This window comes from Rattus rattus, chromosome 2, assembly GCF_011064425.1.
Source record: "Rattus rattus isolate New Zealand chromosome 2, Rrattus_CSIRO_v1, whole genome shotgun sequence".
NCBI lineage: Eukaryota > Metazoa > Chordata > Mammalia > Rodentia > Muridae > Rattus > Rattus rattus.
Window position 1 is genome coordinate 192,775,861 of NC_046155.1, and position 27,726 is coordinate 192,803,586.

At 48.3% G+C, this 27,726-nt stretch overlaps 1 protein-coding gene across 2 annotated transcripts in view; it reads right to left on the reverse strand.

Annotated features, from left to right (window-relative positions):
• Positions 1–1,883: 1,883 nt before the first annotated feature.
• The window catches only part of Synj2 (synaptojanin 2), a 98,415-nt gene continuing 72,572 nt past the window's right edge, over positions 1,884–27,726 (reverse strand). Inside the window, exons 13-27 of one of the 2 annotated variants that reach the window (XM_032894749.1) lie at positions 23,950–24,031; positions 22,607–22,747; positions 20,853–21,045; positions 18,044–18,202; positions 16,306–16,462; positions 15,274–15,391; positions 13,964–14,182; positions 13,782–13,860; positions 13,003–13,171; positions 11,754–11,921; positions 10,329–10,463; positions 8,049–8,161; positions 6,914–7,022; positions 4,933–5,081; positions 1,884–3,104 (exon numbers count right to left, since the gene is read on the reverse strand). In XM_032894749.1, the coding sequence (XP_032750640.1) occupies positions 2,373–3,104; positions 4,933–5,081; positions 6,914–7,022; positions 8,049–8,161; positions 10,329–10,463; positions 11,754–11,921; positions 13,003–13,171; positions 13,782–13,860; positions 13,964–14,182; positions 15,274–15,391; positions 16,306–16,462; positions 18,044–18,202; positions 20,853–21,045; positions 22,607–22,747; positions 23,950–24,031 (2,723 nt within the window). In that variant the 3' untranslated portion in view covers positions 1,884–2,372. Of the gene's footprint in view, positions 3,105–4,932; positions 5,082–6,913; positions 7,023–8,048; positions 8,162–10,133; positions 10,464–11,753; positions 11,922–13,002; positions 13,172–13,781; positions 13,861–13,963; positions 14,183–15,273; positions 15,392–16,305; positions 16,463–18,043; positions 18,203–20,852; positions 21,046–22,606; positions 22,748–23,949; positions 24,032–27,726 lie in introns of those variants that run through there. The other variant, XM_032894748.1, reaches the window with a different exon arrangement.

Consider the following 27,726-nt stretch of genomic DNA (forward strand, 5'->3'; position numbering starts at 1 on the left):
TGGTAGTTCAATTTTAGATTCTCAGGGGCAGCTGCTCTGATGAGCACTGGCCTTAGTGGGGCTCCTGGCTTGATCACTATGCAGAACAGTGAGAACTACAAGCTGGGGTTCTTCCTCTGCTGCAAACGATCCGGAAGAGCCAACCCTCCTGATGCCTTTCTGACTTGCAGGGGCTACATTTATCTACTGTCGAATTCACCTCCTCCATGGCAGGAAAAGGAGGTTATACAGGAAGAGGGCATCTGCGTTTAAAACATTTTTCTGTTCCTGACTGCATTTGTGGGAAGAAATACTGTGGCCAATCCTTTCACATCTCCAGGCAGCCCACCTCTTTCTCCTCCAGTGCCTGCTACATGATTTTGTTGGAAGAACACAGATGAACCACATGATCTTAAGAACCACAGTAAGCATCTTGCTCATCTGCATGTCACCTTTAATTTTCCTTTATTTTGTTTATTGGTAAGTTGTTGTCCATCCATTTTATTTACTTGTCTGCATGTATGTCTGGGCACCTTGTGCATACAGGGTTCTCAGAGGTCAGAAGAAACAATGGGTCTGGTGAGATGGGAATTACAGATGGTCGTGAATTACTATGCTGAGAACCAAACCTGGGTCCTCTGGAAGAGCAGCCAGTGTTCTTAACTGCTGAGCCATCTCTCCAGCCCCCACACCAAATTTTATAACTGCCAAATATGCATATTGTTCTGTTTATCTCTGTGGGCCAGTGGCTTCTCAGATCAATCTTCAGATGACTGTAGATGCATGGAGTTTTGTTCTTGAATGCCAGATTTAAATAATTTGCAAAATATCTTGAACATGACAGTAAAATAATTTCTGAATGGCCCAATACTAATCCCTGTGCAGGATTGGCCATAAGGAACTACACAGGACATTGGGTATGGGTCTATGATGCGAAAGACTCCTAAATATGGAGGTTGGCATAACGCGATTTGCTAATGAATTTCTTTCCTTCTGAAAATAAAATCTTGCTCTGTTGCCCAGGCTGCTCTTGACCTCCTGACCCTCCTAACTCAGCCTTCTTTAGCTAATGAGCTTTTTATACACAAAAATGTGATATATGCTTCAAATAGATTCTAGACATCACAATTCTTTAAAATATAAAATAGCATCAAGGTGTCTGTCAATTCTTGAAGAGATAAGAAGTATTAGAAATGCATGAATGCAAAAAAGCAACAAACAGACCCAAAAGACCTCAGAAAACAAGCCCAGACTTGTCGTCTTGGAAATATGACCTCATGGGTTGCTGTGAACATCACATACTACACAAATGAAAATCAGCCATGATGGGCCAGGATGAGTTTTCACATTTGGTGCCTTTATAGGACACAGACAATAGGAGGAGGGAAGTCTCATCCAGAGGGTGTATAAATTAGTTTAAGCAGCACACCATGGTTCAAGACCAGCTGTGTACAGGGCATGCAGGAGTCAGCTGGTCCATATCTGAGTGGAGGGTAAACTCGTGGTCAAACGCCACAACCAAAACAGTATTGCCACCAGCTCTCATAGGACATAAACATAGTTAAAGCTAATCACACATGGGTAGTCACCTGAGTATCTATGGGAGATCAATTCCAGGACCCCCTGAGGTACCCAAATCCTTAGATGCTCAGGTCCTCATCGGCACAGTATTTGTATAGTTTTTACACACCCTCTTATTCAACGGTCTCCAAATGACTTACATCTGTTATGCTATAGCATTTAGAGAATGACAGGAAACACACATGCGCAGCACAGACGCGGTCTTTCTGCAGAGCCTGAAGCAGCAGAACCTGCAGCTATAAAGGGCAATTCCATAAAAAGGCTCACAGGAATGTACGGTCCAGGCATGCTGTTGACCTATTCGCTGTTTTCAGCTCTGATTCTTTTTTTTTTCTTAATGTGGTTTCAAGTGGGTCACAACAGCTCTTAAGGTCCCGACTGCTTTTAATGTCATCTTTTATGAACCTAACCACTTATCCCAAATCTGTAAAAACACAAACAAAACCAACAAGCAAATGGCACACAAACATATATTGAACAACCACTTAAAATTCCGCAGATGAGAGCGTCTTGGGAATCTAGATTTCTTCCCTTTAAAATCCATATCCCGAATGCAACAGCACATTTCCCAGTGTCCTGAGAGCAAGCTTAAAATGCACAGACCTTGAATGGAACGTTTGGGTGGCTGGATAACTGTACTGAATGGGAGACGGTTTTCATTCACTACACAGAGTGACAGATAAACAAAGGGTTTCAGTGTGCCTTTACATCAACATCCCTTTTGACCAGGTCAAGCAATGCCCACATGAGGAAGGTGAGCGTTTGAAATGAGAGCATCTACAGAGCCAACAGGCCATGTTCTTGCCTGTGGGTCAAACGCCTAATGTTGTCCTCTTGTCTTTGTTACTGGCGGCCATCCAGTGACTGAAGTCTTTACCCCCATGGTCTGGTGGAAGCCCCCTCTCAACCACTGATGCATTGACCTGCGCTGAGTCTGTGTGTGTCCTCTCAGGGGTCCTGGACCCCAAGTCTAAAGGCTCAGAGCTCTTGGACAGCCAGGTATTATTATTCAACAGATTGGGGTGGTGGAGAAGGCTCCAGAAGGGATCTGGGTAATCGCCATGAAAAGAGGCTGCCTCGGGCTCCGTCACTCTGGGGCCATCAGTTTCGGGACTTATAGCAGATGAAGTGCCAAGTGCCATTTGCGGATAGAGCAGGGGGGTGTCAGGCTTTGGTGGGGACGGAGAAGTGCTGGAGCATGTGAGGCCCTGCAGAAGTTGGCTGTTGCTCTGCAGGACCTGCAGGTGGAAGGCTGCTGGTGCAGACTTCTTCCTCCTCGGAGGCACCTTGGGAGCCAGGGACGGGGCCTCCGGGGCCTCTGGAGACGATAACTCCACAGCGCCTGTCACAGGAGGAGCGTCATCCGGTTCTGGCTTGCCACCGCTCGGCCTCCTCTCAACACCTCTCCCAGGCTGAAATGTTCTTGGTTTGGGAACAGGCGGGATGGGAGCTGTTATTGGAGGAGGGGTCTCAAGGTTCATTTCCTGGGAAGCCATTGTAAAATGGACAGGCTGCTGCTCACACTGTTCTTCTGGTGACATGGGCTGAGGAAAGGCAAGGTACAGTGTAAATGAGAAGCCAGCACGTCAGAAGTGGGCACCCAGACAACACTCAGGAGGGAACAGAGGCAGATGAGGCTGAGGCAGCCAGTCTGAGGAGAGACGGGATGGGAGCCAGGACTCAGGAAGAAGCACAGAAGCCCATGATCCAGCAGGGCAATGAATGAATGGGAAGTTTTAAAACCAGAGCCACCGTGGGTATTTTATGATGAACTCGTTCCCCGCTCAGTGAGAACTTTCCTGAAACATTAGGAAGCCCCAGGCCCAGCAGGTGATCCAGCATTCACTGTACCACACTGGGAAGGGAGCATGTATCTGGAAAGACTAATGCCTCTACTTTCTCCTTGGATCTCTCATATTTCAATACAGAAGGAGGGAGAGACTCATACAGGGACTCCACTTCTTTAGCTCTGCTTTTAAACTACATGGTGCAAAGTGAGGCTTTGGTACTGATGGGGATAGGTAGTAAAGCACAAGGGACCGGACCGGGTCCATCCAGGTTTCCATTGGTTCTTAAGAAAGAAGACAAACTGAAAACATGACCCTTCTCCACCGGCCTTGTACCAAAATCCCTTGTGCAGCCACCAAAGACAAAACTCAGCTCTGTTCCTGAAAAGACGTAGCTGGTGCACAGGCAACAAAGAGGGGAAGGTGGACAGGCAGCCATGCAGGACAGAAGCACAACCCAGAAAACAGAAAGCAGACTCAATAAATGGGCACATGCCAGAGCCACCTCTCACGCTGGCCAGGTTGGAAAAGCAATAGTCACTCTACGGCGCCCAGGCAGGGATTACCAAGTGGCCTGCTCCCAGAACTGAGATCAAACGGAAGATCCGGAAGCATCTACGGGTGTCAGTCTCTGGGCGGCTACTGTCCTTACAAACTCATGTCTTTGCAGCAGTGAGCAAGGTTGAGAAGCTTGTGAGCTAGAGCAGAAAACAATCTGCAAGAAAAGTGGTGAGAGGAGCTGTCGGGCCTGCAGGAACAGGCTTTTCTTTGTGCGCGTGCGTGCGTGCGTGCGTGCGTGCGTGCGTGCGTGCGTGCGTGCGTGCGTGCAGGGGAGGGAGACAGAGTGCGAAAGACAGAGTTAGTCATATGTTTGTGGTGTATGAGCCTCTGTGTGTATGTGGAGGTATGTGCACGTGCACAGGGAGGCCTAGGGAGCTTCGCTATCCTCCTTTATCACTCACCTTATTCCTTTGAGACAGGAGTCTCTCACTGAGACTTGGAGCTAGGCTGGCAGCCATTAAGCCCAACAATCCTCGTGTCTCTGCCCTCTGCGTTTCTGGTTTTTCAGGTGTGCGTGTGGCTATATCGTGCTTTCTATGTGAGTGGTGGGATCTGAACTCCAGGCCTCACGCTTATGTGGCAAGTGCTCCTACCCACTGAGCCATCTCCCCAGGCCCTGGTTAGTGCTTTTCTAAGGCATGGAAGTCTGTGCATGTGACACCACATGCACACACCACACAAACAGCCGCACCAGTTAGTTGGCAGAAAGCATCCATTAGCGGTTCCCTGTGGCGACCGGGAACATTCAGGAAGCAGTCCCTCTTAAGCTGTCCATGAATGCCACAGTGAGACCCTGCAAAGGACAGCAAGCTCCTGGCTCTGCTCAGCTGAGGCCAAGCTGCAGCAGAAAGACAAGGGGAAGCAGTTGCTGAACGAGCCGTTTTCCTCCAGACAGGGCTGAGTCTGGGATACAGGTGTGGGTTGAGAAACCGAATGCAACTTCATTTCTGTCCTTGACCTAATTTTATGTAACAAGACCCTGATCAATCTTAGAATGGGTGGCTCACACGGCTTGACTTCTTACCTTTCCTGTTCTCCTCAAAGTTGGTTTCTTCATAGTGGGAACCCTTGGAACAGGCCGGCGCGGTAGGACTGGAGGCCCCAGGGAGGCCTCTGGCTTAGAAGACCCTTGGTTTCTCAGGGGCGTGGCACCCGGGGCTGACTCTGGGACACCTGAAACATAAAATAACTTGGCTCAAGTACAAGGACATGGGATTTGCCACACAATGTCACATTTGGGGAGTCTGCATCTCAATGCCATAGTAATTCAGTGTGTTTCCATAAAGTCACAAAGAAGTTCTTAAGGACAGTCAGGACTAAAGCGGTTTGCAACCCCATAAGAACAACAACAATATCGACCAACCAAACCCCACCAGAGCTCCCAGAGACTAAACCACCATTCCAAGGGTATACAGGGATGGACCTACGGCTCCATCCGAATATGTAACAGAGGGTGGCCTTGTTGGGCATCAGTGGGAGGAGAGGCTCTTGGTCCTGTGAAGGCTGGATGCCCCAGTGTAGGGGGATGTCAGGGTGGGGAGGTGCGAGGGAGTGGGTGGGTAGCTGAGGGAGCACCCTCATAGAAGCAAGGGGAGAGGGAGGGGATAGCGGTTTCTGGAGGGGAAACCAGGAAAGGTGATAACATTTAAAATGTAAATAAAAAATATCCAATGAAAGAAAGAATAAAGATAGTCGAGACTAGACAGTTAGGTCTGGCCCCGGCTGCACAGACCGCCCTCACAGGGGTGGGGCCTGAGGAAAGACAAGTGAGACCCTGATACCATACGGAAAGTGTTGTATGTTTCTCAATGGAGAGGAGCCACAAAGCAACGGTCTCGACAAGAGTGCGGACAAGGCAGCACCACATGGAGATGGTGGGGAGACTTCAAACTTCAAACCTCCGCTAACATGTGCCTCTAGGGCTGTCTGCCCTTAAATAAATTTCATCGAACTGTAATTCACCTACCTTAAAATTTAACCATTTCAATGCTTTTTAAGGCATTCACCAAGCAGCATAAACATCACTAGAATCCAAGTTTAAGGCATTTTTGCTGTCAAGAAGAAATTCATTCCTTCTCAGAGCTTTCTTTGCTATGGATCTCCCTACCATGTAGACATTCGGAATAATAGTGCCTGATTCTGTGTCCTTAGCTCGGCGGGACATTTTCAAGGCTCACCTGCACTGTGCTATGCACTGCCTCATCCCCACGGCTGACGAGGACACCGTCGTAGAGACATACTCAAGTTTTATTCATTTCTCAGTCAGTAAACACCTAAACCACCAGTGCTGTACATTCCCTCGGCAACATTTCTCTGATTTCTAGACATGCCCTCCTTCAGTGTGTGGAGAATTCCAAGTCTGACCAATACCCTCAGGAATACAATTGGGCTGACACACTATCCCCTGTGTCTTTCTGGAGAGCATACGGGATTCAGGATCACAGCCCCAAACCAAAGCGGCAGATTTTAGCTTCTGTGATGTTAAAGAATGGGGGAAATGCCAAAGACAGAAATGGGTCAGGTAAGGCAACAGCAGAACATGTATGTATGTGGAACATGTATCTGCACATGGAACACGTATATACGTATGTCATATACGGAGGGGTGCAGAAGTGCATGTTGTGCTTGTCGAGGTCAGAGGACAATTTATGGTCATCTATTCCCCTTCCATCATGTGAGCCTCAGGAGTGAAACTCAGGTCATCAGGTTCACTGGTCCAACATTAACCAAAAGTTTTGTTTATCCCTAAAATGCTACTTAGTCATTATTGTATTATTTTCTATAGACTTCATGCATTTTAAGTCTGTAATTTTAAGTAAAAAAATCAGAATAAGTAAATAAAATACTAAAGGCCACTTTCATTTAACTTTGCACAAAAAAAAAAAAAAAAAAAAAAAAAGCTAAGAAAGAAAGGGTACACCCAGCTCTCTTCTAGGCCACTATCAGTGAAGGCATTAAAAGGGACTCCCTTGTGGCTGGGAGGTGGTTCCCAAGACACCACCTACCTCCGCCAGCTTCCAGGAGACACCGGATGGCTGCTTCCGCCTCCTGAGCATTGGTGGTTTTGATCTGTTTGACGTTGTAAGGTTTACTTATTCCAGTTCGAGCCTTGGGCTTGAGGAGAGAATCAGGAAGAGACATGGATTAACACAAGTAGGATACGAGCCTTCGGGCGGATACTCGCAGTGTGCGTCTCACCTGCTTGTCTGTACAGGTGGGAGGTGGCCTTCGAGGATGAGCTATGCAAACCCCATCAGCTGATGGACATGTCCACTTCATCTAAACCACATCTTTTAGTGCCCTTCTCCACCCACCAAGACCAGGAAGGCATTAATGGTCAGAGCTGAAGACCTTCAGCTCCCAAACCAAGTGGTGCCAGGATTTGGCAATGTGGACACACCATCTTTTCCTTTTATCTCCACAGCCAGGCAGAGCTGGAGAGCACAGTCTCGGCCATGCCTCCCGTGGTCCGTGGGAGTATGAAGTGCCCACGAGTACATGTTTCCCAGCAGAATTTTCTACCCCTTCACTCAGCTCCTGGGTCATCTGAGACCTACTTTTATTACTGTACATTCTGGAATCTCGTCAGTTCCTTAGCCTGCCCAGACTGTACATGCCTTGCCAGTCTGTGTAGCTTCCCGAGCACGGGAGCCTCCACTTCCTCATCACTGACCTTCATCTGCAAGCCCGTCAGCACCTCAGGCCCCTCTAGATGAGCCTTTCCCCTCCCTTGCAGTTTTTCAGAATCATGCTGCACGAGAATTCATGCCAAATGGGTCTCTAATCTTCCGCCAAAATGGCCAAACTTACCTGCATTTCTCCTTTTCTCCTTACCACCCAATGCTCTAGCAAAGGCAAGAATTACAAGGGTGTGAAAGGGGAGTCTGGAAGTGGGCAGTTTGCTCTGCAGGGATATGGGGAGGAGGGTGGTTTGTGGGGGGAGGACCTCATTCTAAGTGCCTTCTCCTACAGTGCTCCACATGACCACTTAAGAGTCGTGTGAAGGAGTTGTTACTGAGCGTTAGGGGTTTGGGGGATAAGCTGGTGAGCAGAAAGAGGGTTAGGAAGACAGAGTCACATATTCCTTCAAAAGGCAATAATCCACACGATCTTGAGGTGGGCACCCAACAAAGGACTCACCGGTTGCTGAGGTGCTCCTGGAAGAAGTTTCGCGGTCTGCAAGATGGAATATTGCCCGTGGGTTCCGGAAGAGATGGACGCATCTGAGGCCGACTTCTTCACCATTAAACCAGCTGTGAAAAATCACAAGACAGTGTCAGCTGCAGTGACTTGGGAACATGCGAGCAAGCTACAAGAAAATTGGGGGTGGGAGGGGGAGGCAGCCACAAAGGCAGACACACCCCACGGTCAGGTATGCAGACTCACAAGCCACACAGAGTGCTCCCAGGCAGGCCCTATAAGACTCTCCAAAGTTTCCCTTTGGGGTTATGGCTGTGGGTTAGCAGCTCGAGCAGCACGAATGAGGCCTGGGTTCCATCCCCACCACCACAAAAAACAAAGCAGTTTTCCTGTTGAATCTCTGATAGCTTGGCCTATTGGGAGATTGTCTAGGGAAGCAGGATTGGGATGCAAATTTACATCTAGCATGGGGGGGCATTAATCTTATATAAAAACCAATTGATTTTTAAATGGTTTAAAACACATTATCATTTTAAATGTTAAAATGTGGCGGAGGGAGCGGTTTGTGTGTGTATAGATGTGTATATAAAATGTGTGTGTGTGTGTGTGCCTGTGTGTCTCTGTGTCTGTGTGTCTCTGTGTGTGAATGCACGCACATGTAAGAACAGAGGACAGCCTTGGGTCCTTGTCTTCCAAATTGTCGAGGCAGGGTCTCCCACTGTTAGTACTACACACCCCAGGGTAGTTGGCTCTCAAGGTTCTTGGGGTTCCCCACCCTCCATTACTCAGTATGAGTACTGAGATTAACAGCACTCCCAACACAGTGGCTTTCCATGGATTCTGACGATCTGACATGCAGCCCAGAGCACTACAGGGAAGGTCGTGGAGCTTGTATGGTGACACTTCTACCCACAGAGACACCTCCCCAGCCCTAGAATATTTACTTCTAATGTCTGAGAGCATATAAAAGTCGTAGGTTCCTAAGTCAAGAAATTATTTTAGCTGTTAACGAGTTATGTCTTAGAATATTTAATGACACAGTCCATGAAATAAGAACAAATGAGCAGTAAAAGGATTAGCAGCTTGCTACCACTGATTAGGCAGAATTAGGGATTGAAACTAGTGTTCATGCAGGTTAGGCTAGCACACAGTCTCAGCCCTTACGTTTTTCCTTTTGAAACAGTGTACAGATGCACATGTCTACAACCAATGGAAGTGTTTTCAATTAAAACTGTTATCTGTAGGTAGTCAAGTAAATTTTAAATTTTGAGTCTTTCTATAACTCTGTACTTTTATAAATCTCTAAAGTAATAGGACTTGTAAATTTTATTTATACATTTTTTAAAGAATTATTTATTTTAGGTATGTGAGTACACTGTTGCTGTCTTTAGACACACCACAAAAGGTCATCGGGTCCCATTATAGATGGTTGTGAGCTGTGTGGTTGCTGGGATTTGAACTCAGGACTCTAGAAGAGCAGCCGCATGCTCTTAACCTTTGAGCCATCTCTCCAGCCCTAGTTATACAATTTTTAAACTTATTTTTGAGACACAGTCTTACCATGTAACCTACACTGACCCCTAAACTCTACCCTCTTGCCTCAGTTTCCCACCACAAATAACTTATAAACTTGGTATTTTCAGTATCTATTCTATTTTCTGAGTGTAAGCTCATCAAAGCAAAGATCTGCTTTTCTGGCTTGACACCAATGACTGCTGCATGTTAGCTCTGGGTGAATCAATTTTGAAAGGACTGGCTTGGAAAAGTCTGTTTGACGGGCAATATTTGGGGTTTGGGGGGGGGGACATAATCAGTAATGGTATAAAAAAAAAAGAAACAAAAAAAGCAAGCCACAAGGTTACTCTGAGATAAGGCATGTTTGATGGCAGAAGCATTATCAGGAGAGCCTGGGTAGGGCTCATCCTCAGAGGGCCAGAGACACAGGAACTGGAGGGAGATCGTGGCCCAGGCTAGGGCTGTGCATGTTGGGTCTCTGAGTGGATCAGATTCCCAAAGAGCAGGTCTGGCTGTCTGTCAAAGGAAGGCATCTGGATGGAAGCCAAGTTCTTGGATGAATAGCTTTGAGAGGTTTTTTGTTTCATATGTCTTAGAAACCAATGGCCTTCGAAACAGAACATGACTTATATTTAGACAAGGAGCCCGGGTAGAGGGAGCGTCAGAAGGGACTCAGCAGTAGTTTAGAGCTGTGTTTTCAGTAGCAGGAGCTGTGCGGTTATTCCCAGCAGGCATGGTGGCAAGCTCAGAGTAAGCAAATCTTACTTGGAGGGGGGGGTCTTTGTGGAGGGTGAGGTGGCCGAGGCCTATTGGGGACAGACAGGGACCTGCTCGGAGAACGGTGGCGAAAATTCCCAGCAACTTCCAGCTCCAGCTTTAACGTCATCAGGTCAGCGTCGTCTGGAGGACATGGCAGCTGTGAGAAAGATGGTCTCTTCCAAACGCAAGGGTCAGAAATGCCTTTGTGCGCAGGGCATACCACAGTAGGCAGAAGTGCTATGGGATACCCAGGGGGCCTGATTTTGAAGTGATTTTGAGAGCCTCTCTGTTGGGAGTATGGGCATATCCGATGCCTGCTCAGGACACTCAACAAACCGTGGGCCTGGTTTACCAGACTTGAGAAACTCTGGCGTATTTAATGTATAGACCCATCTCCTTCCAAAATGCCCAGCCACACATCTACACAGGAGAAGATAGGGGGAAACCAGAGCTCCCAAGATCCACCCACCACAGGGAAGAGAAATTAATTCCTCCTCCTAAACCGTGGCTGCTGATTTGGAAGTTGAGAAGAGCTCCGCCTTCTTTGCTAGCCCGGCATCCAATAGCAGACTCTTAGGCTAGCGGCTTCGGTTGGCCACTTCCTGATTGCCCGACACTGTGGCCGGTATATGCCTCCGAGAAGACCAGAGGAGTGTGAAGGTCACCAAAGCTGGCCTGGTGTCATTCACCAAATCTGTCTGTGTACACAATGTCACATACACCTTACCAAAAACCCAGAACTCTGTGGCAGACTCAGCAGCTCAAAGTGCTAAAACCAACCAGTGGTTCTAGCGTGGCAAACTACCGATGAGTTTGGGGACCATTATTTAATCAAAGGAATACATGGGAGTAGGTACATAGAGTCTTTGTACCTCTCTTGTCAAAGAAACAGCTTAATTTCCTGTCAGCCATATTCTATCTTCCCAGCCCTAGCGCAAGGGTCCTGCACTGTTGGTTAGAACTTCTCTCAGGGGCTGGAGAGATGGCTCTTAAGAGCACAGACTGCTCTTCCAGAGGTCCTGAGTTCAAATCCCAGCAACCACATGGTGGCTCACAACCATCTATAATGAGATCTGATGCCCTCTTCTGGGTGTCTGAAGACAGCATAGTGTACTTATATATAATAAATAAATCTTTAAAAAAAAAAAAAAAAAAGAACTTCTCTCCAGCCAGGGACATAGTGACTGGCTATGGAAGGCCTATGGAATTTCAGAAGCATCAGAGTCAACTAATGGAAGATTCTACCCTTTAGTCCAGGATATGGATTTCATTCCACATAACCTTTATGTTCTCTTTCATCTAAAACGTAATGGTGCCGATGCATAGCACGGCATGACATGAACGAAACAATAAGCGCATCCGGGTGTAGATGGCGAACGTGTGTCTGTAGGGATTTCCAGCCCTGCCCCAGGAAATCGAAGGAGGGGCTACCTTTGTACGTTGGATGTTGCTTCTTTTTAGCCAGTGCGGGAGACTTGCTGGCAGGTGTCGAGGCGCTCATGATATCAGAAGAGTCGTCTCCTCCAAGCTCACTGTCTGAGACTACAGGCTGACCAAACTCATCCGCTAAGTAGTCTTCATCATCTTCAAGAACATCCCCTTCGAGGAAGAACAAGGCACGTGAGGGTGAGAGAGATCAGCCCAGCCCTTTCCCAGTGTGGCTGTCTTGCTGACTGGCTTAAGGGCTACTCATGAGACGGTGTCTGTAGGGGTGTGTCTAGAGAATAACTATGGAAGGAAGGGCTCTTCATGACATGGGGCAGCATCCCTTGGCCTGGAGGCTCAAGTGGAATAAAAGACACTGGTATTTTCTCTCTGCTTCTTGTGCACTGGGAAGTGAGTAGCCACTGCCACACGTTCCCATGCCACGATGCTCTTGCCTTGCCACAGACCCAAAGTCAATGGGGTCAAAGGTTATTGTCCTAGGTAGATTTATGTTATATTCCTAATTAGATTTATTGACTCAATCTGGAGTCATTTGAGAGGACAGAATCTCGACTGAGAAAATGCTCCCCTAAGATTGTCTGTGGGGCATTCTCTTGATTGATGATGGATGTGGGAGGACCCATCCTAGCGACCCGTGGTCCTAGATGTTAGAAGAAAGCAGCATGAGCAAGCCAGTAAGCAGCACTCCTCCATGGCCTCTGCTTCAGTTCCTGCCTCCAGTTTCCTGCCTTGAGTTCCTGCCCTGATTTTCTTTGGTGATGGACTGTCATGTGGAACTATAAGCTGAGATAAAGCCTTTCCTCCCCAAGTCGCTTTTGGTCATGGTTTTTAGTGACAGAAGCAGGAACATTTACTATAACATAGTTATAGACCTATGAACTATGCACCACAATGAAGAACTCCCATCTTATAAAAATGTCTGAGTCAGGAATTTGAACACAGTGAAGCCAATGTAACTAGCACAAGAATTCTATGAGAATCTGCGGACAGCCATGGGAGCCAGGGTCCCAGGCCAGCTCTCCACCTCAATTCATACTGTTGCCAACAGCCTCAAAGCCAATGTTAGTGTGTGTGAGATGTCCCTTACAGCGCCCTGCGTCATCCCCACATATGAATGTCAGAACACATGGATGTGACCTACAGCTATCACACAGATGCAACTTTCACACTTCAGGAACCTTTCTGAGGTGTGGTTTGGGGCAAGGCCTGCCTGCCCATGGGCAGGTTCACCGACCTTCTGACTCATAGTCCAGACTTGTGAAGTCAAAGTTCTCCTCCAACAAGCAGGAGTTGGCGGTGGGAGACACAGGGGCCATGCTGTCCCGCTTCCGAATGAGCTCCTCTCTCAAGCCTTCTAGCCAATCTTTGGTCTTTGGTCGAATCTTCACGGCCCTGCCTTTCACCTGGGAGGAGAGCGGGCGAGTGAGAACAAAGAAAGTCACCACAGTTCCCTTCAGCCACAAAGCGCCTTCTCCAGCCTGTGCAATCATCACAAATTTCTAAGGAACCCCAAAGTCTGCGCACACACACACACACACACACACACACACACACACACACACACACGGAAGTTGGACTGATAACGCCAACTTTTCATCCCCTGCAAATTTAAACCAGGATCTTTTTTTTTTTTTTTTTTTTTTTTTTTCTTTTTTTTTCGGAGCTGGGGACCGAACCCAGGGCCTTGCGCTTCCTAGGCAAGCGCTCTACCGCTGAGCTAAATCCCCAACCCCCTTAAACCAGGATCTTATCAAAATGGAACTAAGTATGAACAGCGGCCGAGACAGTCTCAGGAGAAAGGTGGAAAGTCCTCTCTATATAGACGGGAGGAAAGACATCAGTGGGAACCTTACACTCTCAGCTTCTGCAAGTGGAACAAGACCCAGATGGAGAATCCCAGCTGCTATGCACCATGGTGCCTACAAGGTTGGGCACTGGCCAGAGGAAATCATGGCTGTGTAAATACGGGGACGGGTCAGCCTGCACTCCACAGTGTGACTAAATGCCACTTACCTTCATACCATCCACATCCAGCACACTGAGAGCTGAGTGGCTGTCTGCAAACGTCACCAGCATCTGCCCTTGGTTGATCCTGTGTTACAGGAGATTGGCCAGTCAGTACTAGAAACCTAATGCAGCAGCTCTCTGGGATCCCACGGTCACCCCAGAACATACATCTCATGGGCGTGGGTTACCTGACCAGAATAATCGTCCCATAATTCCCCAAAGTCTGCATAAGTTCTGTGCGCAGGTCCTCTGGAAATTCATTTCTCTCTTCAAGGGTTGGAGACTGAAGGTTTACAACAACAGTGGCGTCCAGCGGGCCTTGGACAGAGGACACTTCCTGGAAGACTTTCTCCCGGGCTCCCACATCGACCTCTTGAACCTCCACCTCTACGATGGCCAGCACAGGTCTGTGGGAGACACAGGAATAGCGGAGAACCATTGGCTTAGGTGGGTGTCATATCCCAGCCTCCAACCTGCCTCTGTCCCCCAGAGCTCTGTCAGTCCATGAATCCACAGGCTGCCAGCCCTGTGCATACACTAGGCCAGAGCACAAGCTCTTCAGGTGGCCACATGGCAGTCGATTCATGTTAAGGGTCTCAAAACATCATCTCTTTTTGTTTCTAGAGATCATTTCTAGGATTAGATTCTAAGGAAACACAGAAATTAGGATAAAGGTTCTATACGAGGTTGGCTCCCCTCAGCTCTGCTGATGAGAGGAAGCTAACGTCATTGGCTGATCCAGGAACCACTCTTCCCTCCTGCCCTTTCTTCCTTCCAATAACACACAGCTCTAGAAGCACCTGCAGGAGAATCAAACCTCCCTCCTTGTCTTATGCCGCCCTATACCACTACTTGGAAGGTGTTTGCAAGCTAGCAAATCCCCTCAGAGGCTGCCCTGGGACTTCCCTCTCCCTGCCACCCGCTGTCTCCTCCCATTCTTAGCACATGTGGCCAAGGCTAAACGACATCTCAGAGTGTCGAACAACCTGAGGCCGTGACAGCAAAACTACATTGTGTTTGTCCCAACTCAAATACTAGATGAAAACAGTCATCCACAGGCGAGCAGGTTGGTCCCACAGCTCTGTTTAGAGCCGGGCAATGGCTGCAAAGGAGTGACTCTTATCAGTCAGCTACACAGGACTGTAGCTAGAAAACACCAAGAAAGCATGCTGAGCGGCAGGGTAACTGGGGACATTTCAAAGACACCGCGTTGTGCAGGCTGTAAAAGCTGTATCCTCAGTGTCTTCATGAATAACAGCATTTATGATATAGAGCAATCAATGACAAAATGCCAATAATTATTACTTCATAATGGAGGTATACAGACAGACCTCTCCATATTTGTCTGTCTGTCTCTGTCTCTGTCTCTGTCTCTGTCTCTGTCTCTGTCTCTGTCTCTCTCTCTGTCTCTCTCTCTCTCTCTCTCTCTCTTACAGGGACAGCATATGGGTATCCTGTGTGGAGGTGGAGCCAATGCTTTCCCCAGTGAGGACCTTACCTATGATCAGATGCCTGCAGCTCAGCACGGCCGTAGTACTTGAGAGTGCCCGGAGACCAGGTATGTCTGATGTTGGCATCACCGTCTAGATCACTGTCTAGAAGGTTGAGTTCGCCAGCTGCTCCCCAGGTTCCATTCAAGAGGCCACCAGCCAACAGGAGACACAAAACAGTATCAATATGCATGGATGTGATTATGACTGCTTGCAGCAAAGATCTCTGTCCCTAACCACCTTGGCTCAGGCTCTTTTGCTTCTCCCCCGAGCTTAAAGTTCAGCTTTGCCTGCTTTGGGGCTGGGGTAAAAAAGGTTTTCTGTGTTCGGATTACCAGTTTCATGTTCAGATTGCCAGTAACAACTGTGGCACCCCCCCTCCCCACTTAGGTCGCCAAGCAATGGACCAGGGTGCAGGATAGAGAGAGGGGCTCTGAGGTTCGACAGCCCTGCCTCCCGGCACCTGGGGGCTGTGCAGATGCTCTCAGACTAAAGGGAAAGAAAACATCTCTCTTTCACCTGTAGCTCTAATTTCCTGGCTTTGAAGTCTCTGCAGACCTCCCTCCTTAATGTGGAAAGGCCATTTGCATTCTAGAGTACAGGCTTTCCAACTTTAATGAACATCCCTTCCTTTCTATTCAGCAATGACTTTAAGACTCACAACTCACTAACCAAAGGGAAAAAAATAAGCCAAGTTTGTTCCATTCTGATTTGAAGCTTTAGGAGATAAGAATTTGGTTGGGAAAAAAAATGGGCTCGGTAAAGTACCAGAGAGGTATGAGAAAGGTGAGAGATAGCCCACAGCATCACTCCTTTTCTTCCTAGTATAAAGGTCAGAAGGTGGGGAGGAGCAGCCATGATGAAGAGGCAGAACCAGGAGAGTGGTTCAAAAATTATGTCATCTAGAATGATCTGTTATCAGTTGGCTGATTAGTTGAGAAAAATGTGGTTTACACAGCCAGGTCGCTGGGCTGAGTGACTGCTTCTCTCCCTCCACAGTATTGCCCCAACTCTGTCCCAGCAAACCCTGTAGCACTCACCTGTCTTATCGTATGGGTGCTTCTTCCTCCACCACAGCACCCTGTCTGTCCAGGCTGGGGTCCGGCACTTGTCACTTGTGTCATAGGCAGCCGATCCAACGTCATACTTGTAGGTGGGTCCAAAGTTAATGGTTCCTTCATGAAAGTCTTTAAAAATCTATTCAGAGAAGAGAAAAGAAACCACGGGGTTGGGGATTTAGCTCAGTGGGAGAGGGCTTGCCTAGCAACCACAAAGCCCTGGGTTCAGTCCCCAGCCCCAAAAAAAAAAAAAAAAAAAAAAAAAAAAAAGAAACCACAAGGTCATCTTCAGAAGAAAAAAAAAAGGCACACTCCAAAGTATTCTAAAACTAGAAAGAAGGCTTTACATTCACAAATATGTCTGATACTGGACACGCGTGCCTTTTAATAGCTGGACACACACACAGCATCATAGCGCCTTGCCTTCCTTCCTGTACCCCTGCCTTTTGTCATCCCCTAGAGAAGGGACCACAGGACAGGGCTCACTCTGAGCTCACCTGAGCATTCCCCTGCCTCTGTGCCATGTTTTGGGGCTGGAGCAAAAGCTTTCTCACTTGATGTGGTAGAGAGGGCCGCGAGAATTTGGCAGAGGAAACGAACAGATTGGAAGTGTGACAGGTTCATCTATGTACCTCCCAGTCAGGAGAGCAAACCTCAAAACGGTGGCTGCGTCTTGTTCTAGAGGGAGATGTACCTTCATTTTTCTCTCCTCACTCATTTAAGTAGCGGCCTTCTCAAGGCAAATGGCACCCTCACGTACTTCCTGCTAGGAAAGCAGGACTCTAAAATAAGCAATGGTCTTGGCTGGAGAACAGAGGCTGTGGCTCTCTGGAAGCTGGCTCCTCTGATCCTAAAGAACTGAAGGAAAGCCTGCAGCTGAACCTGTGCTATTCAGGCCTTGCGAGTCCCTAGGAACCTGTGCATAGGTCACGGTTTAGCACATGTGCGCTCCGTGATAGACAATGTTTTGGAGCAAACTGTGTCCTGGCATGCTGACTACATGGCCTTGGATACATAATTCAACTTTACTCTCCCTTCTGTCAAGGAGTAGAATTTACAGGGCACTATGGAGGAATCTGTGTACAAATCAGTGTGTAAATGATTCCCGTTAATGTTTTCACCAAGGAGAATGGGGGAGCCACAGAATATCGTGAGCGGGGTTCTAAAGTGTTGCTCAGGAGTTTCTTATACCAGAAACGGAGCAGTTCCTAAAAAGACTTACGTGCACAGGTAGATGAGTGTATTTAGTATAGGTAGGCCATGTACACCAGCACTCAACACCACCAACACAGTGGTCCATCTGACGTTGTCAGTAGGGCACACTAGAAGGCAACCACGACTCAGGCTGAGCACAGACCCTCTCTGAGGGTCTCTCTCCTAGGGAGAGATGAGTCAGCTCTCCTAGGGCTCACTCATCTACACACAGAAGGCACAGTGCACTACAGGCGGTAGACAGCAGTACAGCCAGCTCCTCCCTCTGGGCTGAATGCCAAGGGTGGCTTTCCTGCAGGGACTCCATGTGTGGCCACCCAGAGCTCCGTTAAGATCTGTGCAGCTCTGCTGTCCTGTTTCTCTCCCTTCATAAAAATCCTATGTACTCTTTACACCGTCAGAATCAGTGTTAAAGCCACTCAAAGTTTTAACGCACCCGCCCCTGCGGTTAATAGACAGCCCTCCACACTGGGACAGTTACTGAAGACATCTTAAAGGTACAACTCACTTTCCCACTTGATTTCTGTAGCTGTAACTGATCAAATTCCATAAGTTTCTTCCAGTCTTGGCGTTTAACAAAATAGAAGACTTCTTCGTAAGTAAGATCGATGCGGTAGTTGAAATCGCCACACCAAAACACATAATCGTGTGAAAATATGTTTCTCCCCTAAGTGGTAGAGAGAGAACACAGCAGAGTAAGGAAGGGAGAGGAGGGGAGAGGAACACAGCTTCAGACATTTCTCCTAAAATGCTAAGTTTCTCACTACAGTATCTCATTTTTACCTAACCCTGCAAACCTTTCAAGAAATCTTTACATAATTTGCATCTCAATCTTATTTAATCATGTTTTGAAATAGGGTCCCATGTAGCCCAGGACTATGCAACCCGGATAACAGGCTTGAACCTCCATAGTCACTTGTATGCAGGACAGGATAATCATGAACTGTATCCTCAGCCCCGTGTTTCTATTTTATATAACAGTGCCCTGGAGTGGTCCAAACAAAGCTCTCAAACCACATGGAAAGCACCATGCCAATAGTCACTCTGCCACTGCACTCGGCTTGTTATGTCTACTCTGCCACTGCACTCGGCTTGTTATGTCTACTCTGCCACTGCACTCGGCTTGTTATGTCTACTCTGCCACTGCACTCAGCTTGTTATGTCTACTCTGCCACTGCTCTCCTGTTAGTCTCAATCTTGAGAGGTTTTTCCCAAATTAGGGAAACTGTGTGCAGCACAGTAAACTTCTCCAGCTTCTCTTCCCTGGAGCCAATCATCTCCATCCCAACCCAGTCCTTCAAGGGTTCCTCCTCAGCACAATGACGGTAGCCACGACATATCGACTGACCACAGTGTAGGGCTCTATCCTGACAGGAGTCCGTGCAGCACAACACTTAGGTGACACCCCCTTCCCCCTCCCCTGTGTATGTTTTGTGTAACTCCCTGAAGTCTGTAAGGCTAGTTCATGATAAAGTTAAAATTTAAACCCAGATAGATCTACCTAGCTTTAAACCTACCTCTCCTCTCCCGAGCTCTACTATGGTATTCAAACCCTCCACTAAACACTGATGGCACAGACAGATTAAGGTGGCCCAAACCAAACCATATATCTTTCTGTGGAAGTAGAAATGTTTTCCATGATGCCCAATAAAGGAGTTATTGGCCAAAGGAGTCTATGCCAGGTGCATTGAACATGACCAGTTGTGGTGATTTGAAAAAGAACTCCCCACCCGCCAGCCTTATATCCTTGAAATGTTAAGGCTGTGGTACTATTTAAAATGATTAAAAGTTGCTGCCCTGTTGGGGGTGTAGCCTTGTTGGGGTAGGTGTGGCCTCGGGGAAGGTGTGACTTTGTTGAAGTAGGTGTGGCCTCGGGGAAGGTGTGACTTTGTTGAAGTAGGTGTGGCCTCCTTGGGGGTGTGGCCTCATTAGAGTGGGTGTGGCCTTGTTGGAGTTGGCTGGCCTTGTTGGAGTAGGTGTGGCCTCGTTGGGGGAGGAGTGTCACTAGGGGTGGGCTTTGAGCTTTCAAAAGTTCATGCCAGGCCTAGTGTCTCCCTCTTCCCGCTGCCGGTGGATCTGGATATAGCACTCTCAGGTACTTTTCTAGTTGCTCCCTGCCATGATGATATGGACTAACCCTCTGAAACTGTAAGAAAGCCCCAATTAAACGCTTTCTTTTTAAGAGTTGCTATGCCCGTTGTGTCTCTTCACAATAATAGAACACTTACTCAGGCACCAGTGCAAGTGATTTTTAATTAATTAAATGTAATTAATTTAATTTAAATAGTAATGCAATCCACACAGCCAGCACAAGAGAGTTAATTTATAGGTTCAATTTTTCTTTCTACAGAAGAAGAAAAAGGATCATGTAGTCAAATTTTCAGTTATTGCTATGTATCTTGAGAATACTGTTTCAAAGTTCCCATTTTCAAGTAAGAAGAGGGGGTCAATATACAAATCGAAAGTTCCTCAACTTATTTGTTCTTCAACTCGAGAAATAAAGACAACAGCGAGGGTTCAGAAACTTATAATGGAAACCAGACGAACTTTTGCTGTGCAGCCAAATCCCAGGAAGGCTGGTCTTAAAGGCTCTATCATCATAGAGAACCAATCTGTCCAACAAGGGAAGAATTCCAGGCTCTAACCAGCCTGTTAGAATCTGGAAGGATCTGTGGCAAGGATAGCTAACCCACACTTTTCTGGCTAGCAAATGGGGCACACACATCAGGCTGAAGTGTGTGTGGGGGTGGGGCTATCATTTTTCTATGGGAAGGAGAAATCTAAAAATCTAACTGAAAAGTCTGTTGGCTTTGGAGTGGAAATCTCTGGGTTGTCACTAGAGGGCAGTGTGGGTGCATTTCTGGAGATGGCAGATGGGTTGGGAGACCATGACTTTTCAGTCAGGATTTGCCAGTTTGGAAACAGTCATAGCTGAATAGCAACGGAGGTATGTGTGTGCGTGTGTGTGCATCAAAAGAAAATCAAACCCACACTGACGCCACCATGAAAATGAAATCATACTGCTTGAATCAAATGCTCTTCACAAGACCACCCTGGTTTTCCTCCATCATCCGAATTAGAAACACCCCAGAGTGTACCTAAGAATAGTTAGGACAGCTAAGGACTTCCAGGAAGTTGAAGTGACAGAACTCTACAAGGGCTGGGCTCCTGCTCCAAGAACGACAGCATGTCTCCCTTCCCCCACGGTGGATTCTCATGGCTTTGGAGGTGGGAGCTCCTGTTATCAGCTCAGAAGGCTACATGTGGTAGACTTGGGCAGGCTGACCTAGTGCACGGCCAACCCACACGCCACTCACCGAAGGGAAGGAGAGCTTGTGCGTGATCTCCCGGTAGTCTTCGTTCCTCTCCTTCACCTGAGACTGCCCAGCCGTCAGGTGACTGCAGATGAAGCAGAAGCTAGTGCTGTGGAACTGAAAGCGGATACCCACGGCGCCCTTATTCCCCGCCTTTCCCCCCATACCGGTCTTCACGGTGTCGATGGCCACATCCCTGGAACAAAAGAACGTCACAGTCTGTTGGCTGTGGGGCAAGACAACCCTATTCTAACACAGAGAAGAGCCTCTAGCCAAAAGCTTGGAGATCACCGTGACTGGGCAAGTCCACGGTCCTCCTCATTGCTAAGGACTGCCTGGATGGGCTGCATCTCAATCGAGTCTGCTCAGAAGGGCCTGGTCCTACACCAGTGTCTGGTAAAGCTGCAGACACATCACTCCTGTAACACAATAGCAGGGGCAGGGCCTTAACTGTGTTTTGAAGGTAACAAAAGGTTACGAATGCGAAGCCTGAGAGCCACTGTAGGGCATTCCAGTGGCCCTCGTTATCTGGTAGTTCTTGGCCAGGTCTAGGTCACTTGGCTTGGATGGCGGGGTCTGTTCAATGCCTTGCCTTGTTCTCTCCCCAGCAGAAGTGGCAGATGTCTCAGTGTTGGGCCCCCTCAGCTCTCATGTAAGGAATAAGAGGGACTATGGCAATGGACAAAAAATTTTGAGAACTAGGAAACAGGCCTAGGAAGCTGGTCCCACACTGCCCGGCTCCAAATGCACTGGGGATGCCCTCCTGTGTGTGAGGCCACAGGATCACAGACTGCTGTCTAGTTAATGTTTCCATGAGCAGGCCACAGCCAGAGGCCGCTGGACGCCTTTGACTTGGAAGATGAGGGGTGGTGGTGATAAGCCAAGGGGTTAAGTTAAACAAACTAGAGGCCAAAGGGCAGGAAACTGAGGACAAGGTGCTGAGACCTCAGCTGGCTTTGGGAAATCGGCTGCTCTCCGCCTCACCTCTCCCCAGGATTTAGCATTAGCCTTTACCCAGACTTCTCTTGATAAGCTTAGGGCGTGGCCAAGCTGCCCTAGTAACACAATAGCAGGGCAGGGCCTTAACTGTGTTTTGAAGGTAAGGAAAGGTTATGAGTGTGGACCCTGAGGGCCAGGGTGGGGCATTCCCATGGCCCTTGCTATGTGTTGGTGCTTGGTCAGGGCTCCATCCTCTTGGATTAGTAATCCTAATGCCACCAGCAAGGCCAGGCCACCTAGCAATAGGAGGCAAGGAGAAAGCCAGAAAATGGCAAATTCCCTCTCCTGAAAGACACCTATTTCCTAATGTTGACTACTTCTTACACTCACAAAGCCGTCACCTCAGAGAGGTAATAACTGAGAATTCTAGAAGAGGCAAAACAGTCCATGATTCCTGAGTAGTCATTCAGCTCTTGTTCACAGCGTTCCTACCCAGGAAATGTGAATGGGACACCCGCTCCCTGCCCTGCCTGAGCTTGCCCCATATCGGTCCTGACTCCTCCTAGGAGGCCAGTTTCCTGAGTTAGGATTTTCCCGTGGTGGCTTTTTAGTTGCCAGACAATATCCAATTCAAGCCCATTTTCCCTCAGGAGTTTTGCTCTGTGCATGGAGAATAATGGCAGGTCCTGTTTCCTGCTGGGGGTGGGGGCTGTGGGCTGGGGGCTGGGGGACTGGGGGACATGAGGAGAACATCACAGAACCAAACACAGACGTGTAAGCCCCGGTTCCCCAGATGCTTATCCGATAAGTGTCCTTGCCTGATGAACGGGACGTGGTACGGACGTACAAAGATGTAAAGACAGACGCCCACCAGCTGTGCTGAGGTCAAGAGGATGTAACGATGGGAGCGGGAGATGGCTTTCTGGAGCTGCTCGCCCCACATCTTCCTGTTGGTGGTGCTGAAAAGGCAGGAAATCAAGGATATGGCAAACTGCTAGTAGGAAGCCCCCATCTCCCATTGCTGACCCCACAGGCCTCCCTATCCATCCATCCATCCATCCGTCTGTCCTCCATTGGACTGCAAGCTGCCTACACCCCTCAACAGGAGTGCCAGGCACCAATCCCTCTCTCATGTGAACTTCTACACATTTTGGATTGGTTTGTGCTGTTCTCCATTGTTTTTGAGTTTTTGGTGCGAGTGAGGATTGAACCCAGGAGGTTGTGTGCACTAGGCAAAGACACACGCCTCTTTTTATTTATTGAGACTCCTAACTCACTCAGGCTGGCCTTGAACTTACTCTGTGGCCCAGGCAGACCTTGACTGTTCAATCAATCCTTCTGCCTCAGCCTCCCAAGTAGCTGGTGCTATGGGTCTGTGACACAAGGTCCAGTTCCGATTCTAACTTATATATCACAGCAGCTCCCCGCCATCCCTGATACCTATGTACAATGAGATAAAACTTCCCAAAAGCCTGTATTATTTATTTATTTTTTCTTTCTTTTTTTCAGAGCTGAAGACCAAACCCAGGGCCTTGCGCTTTCTAGGCAAGCGCTCTACCACTGAGCTAAATCCCCAACCCCAGCCTGTTTTATTTTATTTATCTATGTATCTATTTAAAAGTTCCTTAACAGATAATAGGGTAGCCCAGTGGGTAAAATTTTTAATTTTTAAAATTAAAGGGTTCCTCGAAATAAGACTGGGTCGCCCATGAGAATGAATGTCTAGTTTTTCCTTATATTGAGTGTTGATCCAGTGGTTTGGGGTCTCCTTCCTGCTTGCTGTGGGAGAAGCACTTCCCAGCGTGCACCCCCACACACTTCCCCCGCACCCCCTGGCACCCCCCCACGGCAACCCCCCCACACTGCACCACACACACTACACCCCCCATCCCCGAACCCTCCCACACTTCCTGAGACAGTGTGACTCAACCATAGCACAAAGCCCAGGCCGGAGCCTACCACAGTCTTCCCGCTTTGTTTAATCAGCAGGAAAAGACAAGCAGAGCCCTCAGCCAGTGCGTGCTGGGAATGTAGCCAGAAGGACCCAAGCAGCCAGTGCCACGGGCTGCTGGCCCAGGAACAAGATGGCTCCAGGAGTGCTTGGAGCCCCAAATCTGGCAAGGCACCTGGTCCAGGGACAGCCTGCTCGCCTGCCGCTTACCTGGCATTGACAATATTTCCTGCACTCAGCTCCACCATCTCCTCAAACCCGACGGCAAATATGTCAGCGGGACCGCCATCGTCTAAGGAACAAGGCGAGAGACAAGGAAGTTGGCACTGCACACAGCGTGCTGCCTGTCCACTCTTCCCCCTCTTCCTGACCGCACCTCCTCATTGCTAGAACCCATTCCACTCATACAGGCAGAGCCCCTGGAGCCTGCCCTCATGTCCTCCTGTGCACCTCCAGGGCACCTCTGCCCTTCCCTGTATTCAGCCTGGAGCAGCTTGTGAACCTCCCTGAACCCCCAACTCTTTCTCTACAAAGGGGCAGCAATCAGCCATATCCCCAGGTAATACAGGAGTTCAGCTGGATACCATGAGTAAGAACGCTGACTCAGCCTGGCCATGCTCTTATTCTTCCTGGTCACATCTCTCTCCAGTCAGATCCTAAGTGACCAGGAACAACATTCTCTCATGTCTACTCTGTGGTTCCCAAGTAGTTTTCAGATTGACCCAGGGGTGGCTGCTTATGGTCAAAGGAGACACGGCCTAGAAGCTCTGTAGATGCCTGGCTGCAGAACCCAGTGATCCTCCTTTCTACAAAGAGGCCAGTGCATCACAGAATCCCTGCAGCCATTTACTGGGCCTCCCAGCCACTTCCTCAGACATACACTGGGCCATGCCGACCACACAGTGTTTCAAATGCAGGAAGGGATGTGACTCCTGCCGAGGAGGAAGGGGCCTCTGCAGCAAACATCAGCTAGCTCTCTATATCCTTCTCTGCGGCCGCACGGCACCTGGCACCTCAGCTGAATGGTTGAAAGCGTAAAGCTGCTTCTTTGTCTCTTTAAATGCAATAGCACAGCTCTCTGTCTCTGTCAGCTGGGAACAGCAAAGCCTTTACCCTGAACCTGGTGGGTTCTGGTGAGTCTACCATCCTCTTCCCCAGTAACATTCCTGCCCAACCTTCATCAGTGTGCCTTAACCACGATCTGTTGTGGTTTGCCCTGGAGTGATCTGTATTTTGATGCTAATTCCACTGCCCCAAGGACAGCTGCCTAGTCAGGTACTCAGAACTCAGGTGACTTCACCAGAATCTTCTCCCCATTGAATTTGTAAAATACAGGTGAGGGGCAGGTACAGGATAGAAGGAGGCCTGTCATTGGAGGAGAAGGAAGGATGGGCGGGAGAGAAGTTTGAATGAAGAGGAGGAGACTGGAAGGGAAAAGGAGAGGAGACAGGAGGGATAGGGGGAGAAGGCGTGGCAGGTGATGTTAAGATTCTGCTCTATGTATTTAAAGGTTGTTATTAATGTTCTTAAGGGATGGATGGTACTGGGCTTTTTGTATGTTTAGGTGGGCAATTATATCTTATCAACTGGATCTAAGGTTATCGTGTTGTGTGTTCTTTTTTTTTTTTTTTTTTTTGTTTTTTTTTTTTGGGGTTGGGGACCGCACCCAGGGCCTTGGTGCTTCCTAGGCAAGCGCTCTACCACTGAGCTAAATCCCCAACCCGTGTTGTGTGTTCTTTCATGTGCAGAGTTAAGTGTAACGGAGTGTGGGGCGGCTGGTCTGGGCCCCCACAGAATTGGAATGTGTTTCCTCCAAGGTATCTAGCAGGTATCTTGGGGCACTGAGGTGCCAGACCTAGCGGGGTAAAAGACAATCATTACTTTTTTTATTTTTTATATTTTTACAACAACAACTATCCTGTTGTGCAGGCAGAAGAGGACCACGGTGGTATTAGGGTACTCTCCTCAGTGAGGGGTGCTGAATATCTGTGGTAATTTGAATGTTTGACCAGGGAATAGCACTTCTGGGAGTAGGGCCTTGTCAGAGTAGGTGTGGCCCTGTCGGAGCAAATGTGACACTGTTGGGGGTGGGCTATGAGGCCCTCCTCCTAGCTGCCTGGAAGTCAGCCTTCTCCTAGCTGCCTTCAGAAAAGATGTGGAACTCTCAGCCCCTTCTCCAGCGCCATGGCTACCTGCACACTGCCATGCTTCCCACCATGATGACAATGGACTGAACCTCTGAACCTGTAAGCCAGCCCCAATTAAATGTCCTTATAAGGGTTGCCATGGTCATGGTGTCTGTTCACAGCAGTAAAACCCTAACTAAGACAACATCCTTGGCAGTACCGACAGGGCCTCTGCTGTCATTTAGATACTCTGGATACCGTATCAACAATTAACACAAGCCACCCCTGTCGTGAGAATGTCAGTGTTCCCAAACTGTGGACCCTAATACCTTCCGTCCCTGAGGTGAGGTCACATGTGTATGTGGCAAGAGAAGGTGCCTGTATTAGACCATGAGCCACTCCTCACCCGTCATGAATCTGTTTTGTGTTTTGGAATGAAAGAGGTAGCCAGGCCTCTGAACTAACACTGCTGCAAGCCAAATAACCCTTACCAAAAACGCTTGGGACAAACGAGCTACAGATTTTGGAATACCTGCATGCAAATAATGATGTCTTAGGGATGATGCCCAATTCTACACATGGAATTCATCTGTGCCACATACACCTTGATAAACACACACACACACACACACACACACACACACACACACACACACACACGTGCGCGCACACATAGTAGTTTTATACATTTTCAGTGCTGCTGGCTTTGACTGTGATCCATCACATGAGGTCAGAGATGGAGGATTCTTCCCTGTGATGCTATTCCCCCACCCCCACGTCATATCTCATCAATACTGAAAAAGCTTCAGCTGCTGTAGCGTTTAAGATTTCAGAGTTCTAGACTGGGACTGTCCATGCTGGAGTAGCCTTGGAGAAAGACAGGATTGCAGCATGCCCAACATTCTCGGCAAGCCTTGCTCTGTCAGCTCCTGACAGCAGCATAGAATAGAGGCCGCATCTCCTAGAGGTTACAACTAGTTCTAGCACTTAGCTCCTGGCATCACAAAATCTCTGCACATTGAGAAAAAGGCGAACTACTCCCTGGAAACCCCTCCAAGTACTTAGGAAAGGAAGAGTCTTGTAGCTAACAATAACACTGGAAGACATCACTCTAGAAGGTGACACCATGGTGCTTTCTAAACATTTGGACAAATGAAAACACAAATATCACTATTAAATTTTTTTTTTCTTTTGGTTCTTTTTTTCGGAGCTGGGGACCGAACCCAGGGCCTTGCGCTTCCTAGGCAAGCGCTCTACCACTGAGCTAAATCCCCAAGCCCCATTAAATTTTATGAGGCAGCTTACAGCTGCTGATCCTGTGCCACAGCTCTCTGTACCCAGATCTTGCTGGGAGAGAGCTGGTCTCCCAGGAGTGCTAACACACCTGAGAGCACCACTTCTGCTCAGAGGGACCTGCCTGGAGCCCTCAGGACACAGGAACCAAGGAGCAGTCTGGGACAGGATCCTTCCAGTTTCTGTCTGTGCCTGGAGGTGATATTGTGCCACAGCTCTCTGTACCCAGATTCTGCCAGGAAAGAGCTGGTCTCCCAGGAGTGCTGACACACAGGCTTACAGGAGGATTAAGCCACTGTCAGAGACAGCTAACACCAGAGATAACCAGACGATGAGAGGCAAGTGCAAGAACCTAAGCAACAGAAACCAAGGCCACTTGGCATCATCAAAACCCAGCTCTCCCACCACAAGCCCTGGATACCCCAGCACACAAGAAAAGCAAGATTCTGATTTAAAATCACATCTCATGATGATGTTAGAGTACTTTAAGAAGGACATAAATAGCCCCTTAAAGAAATACAGGACAACAGGTAGAAGCCCTTAAAAAAGGAAAAACACAAAAAATTGC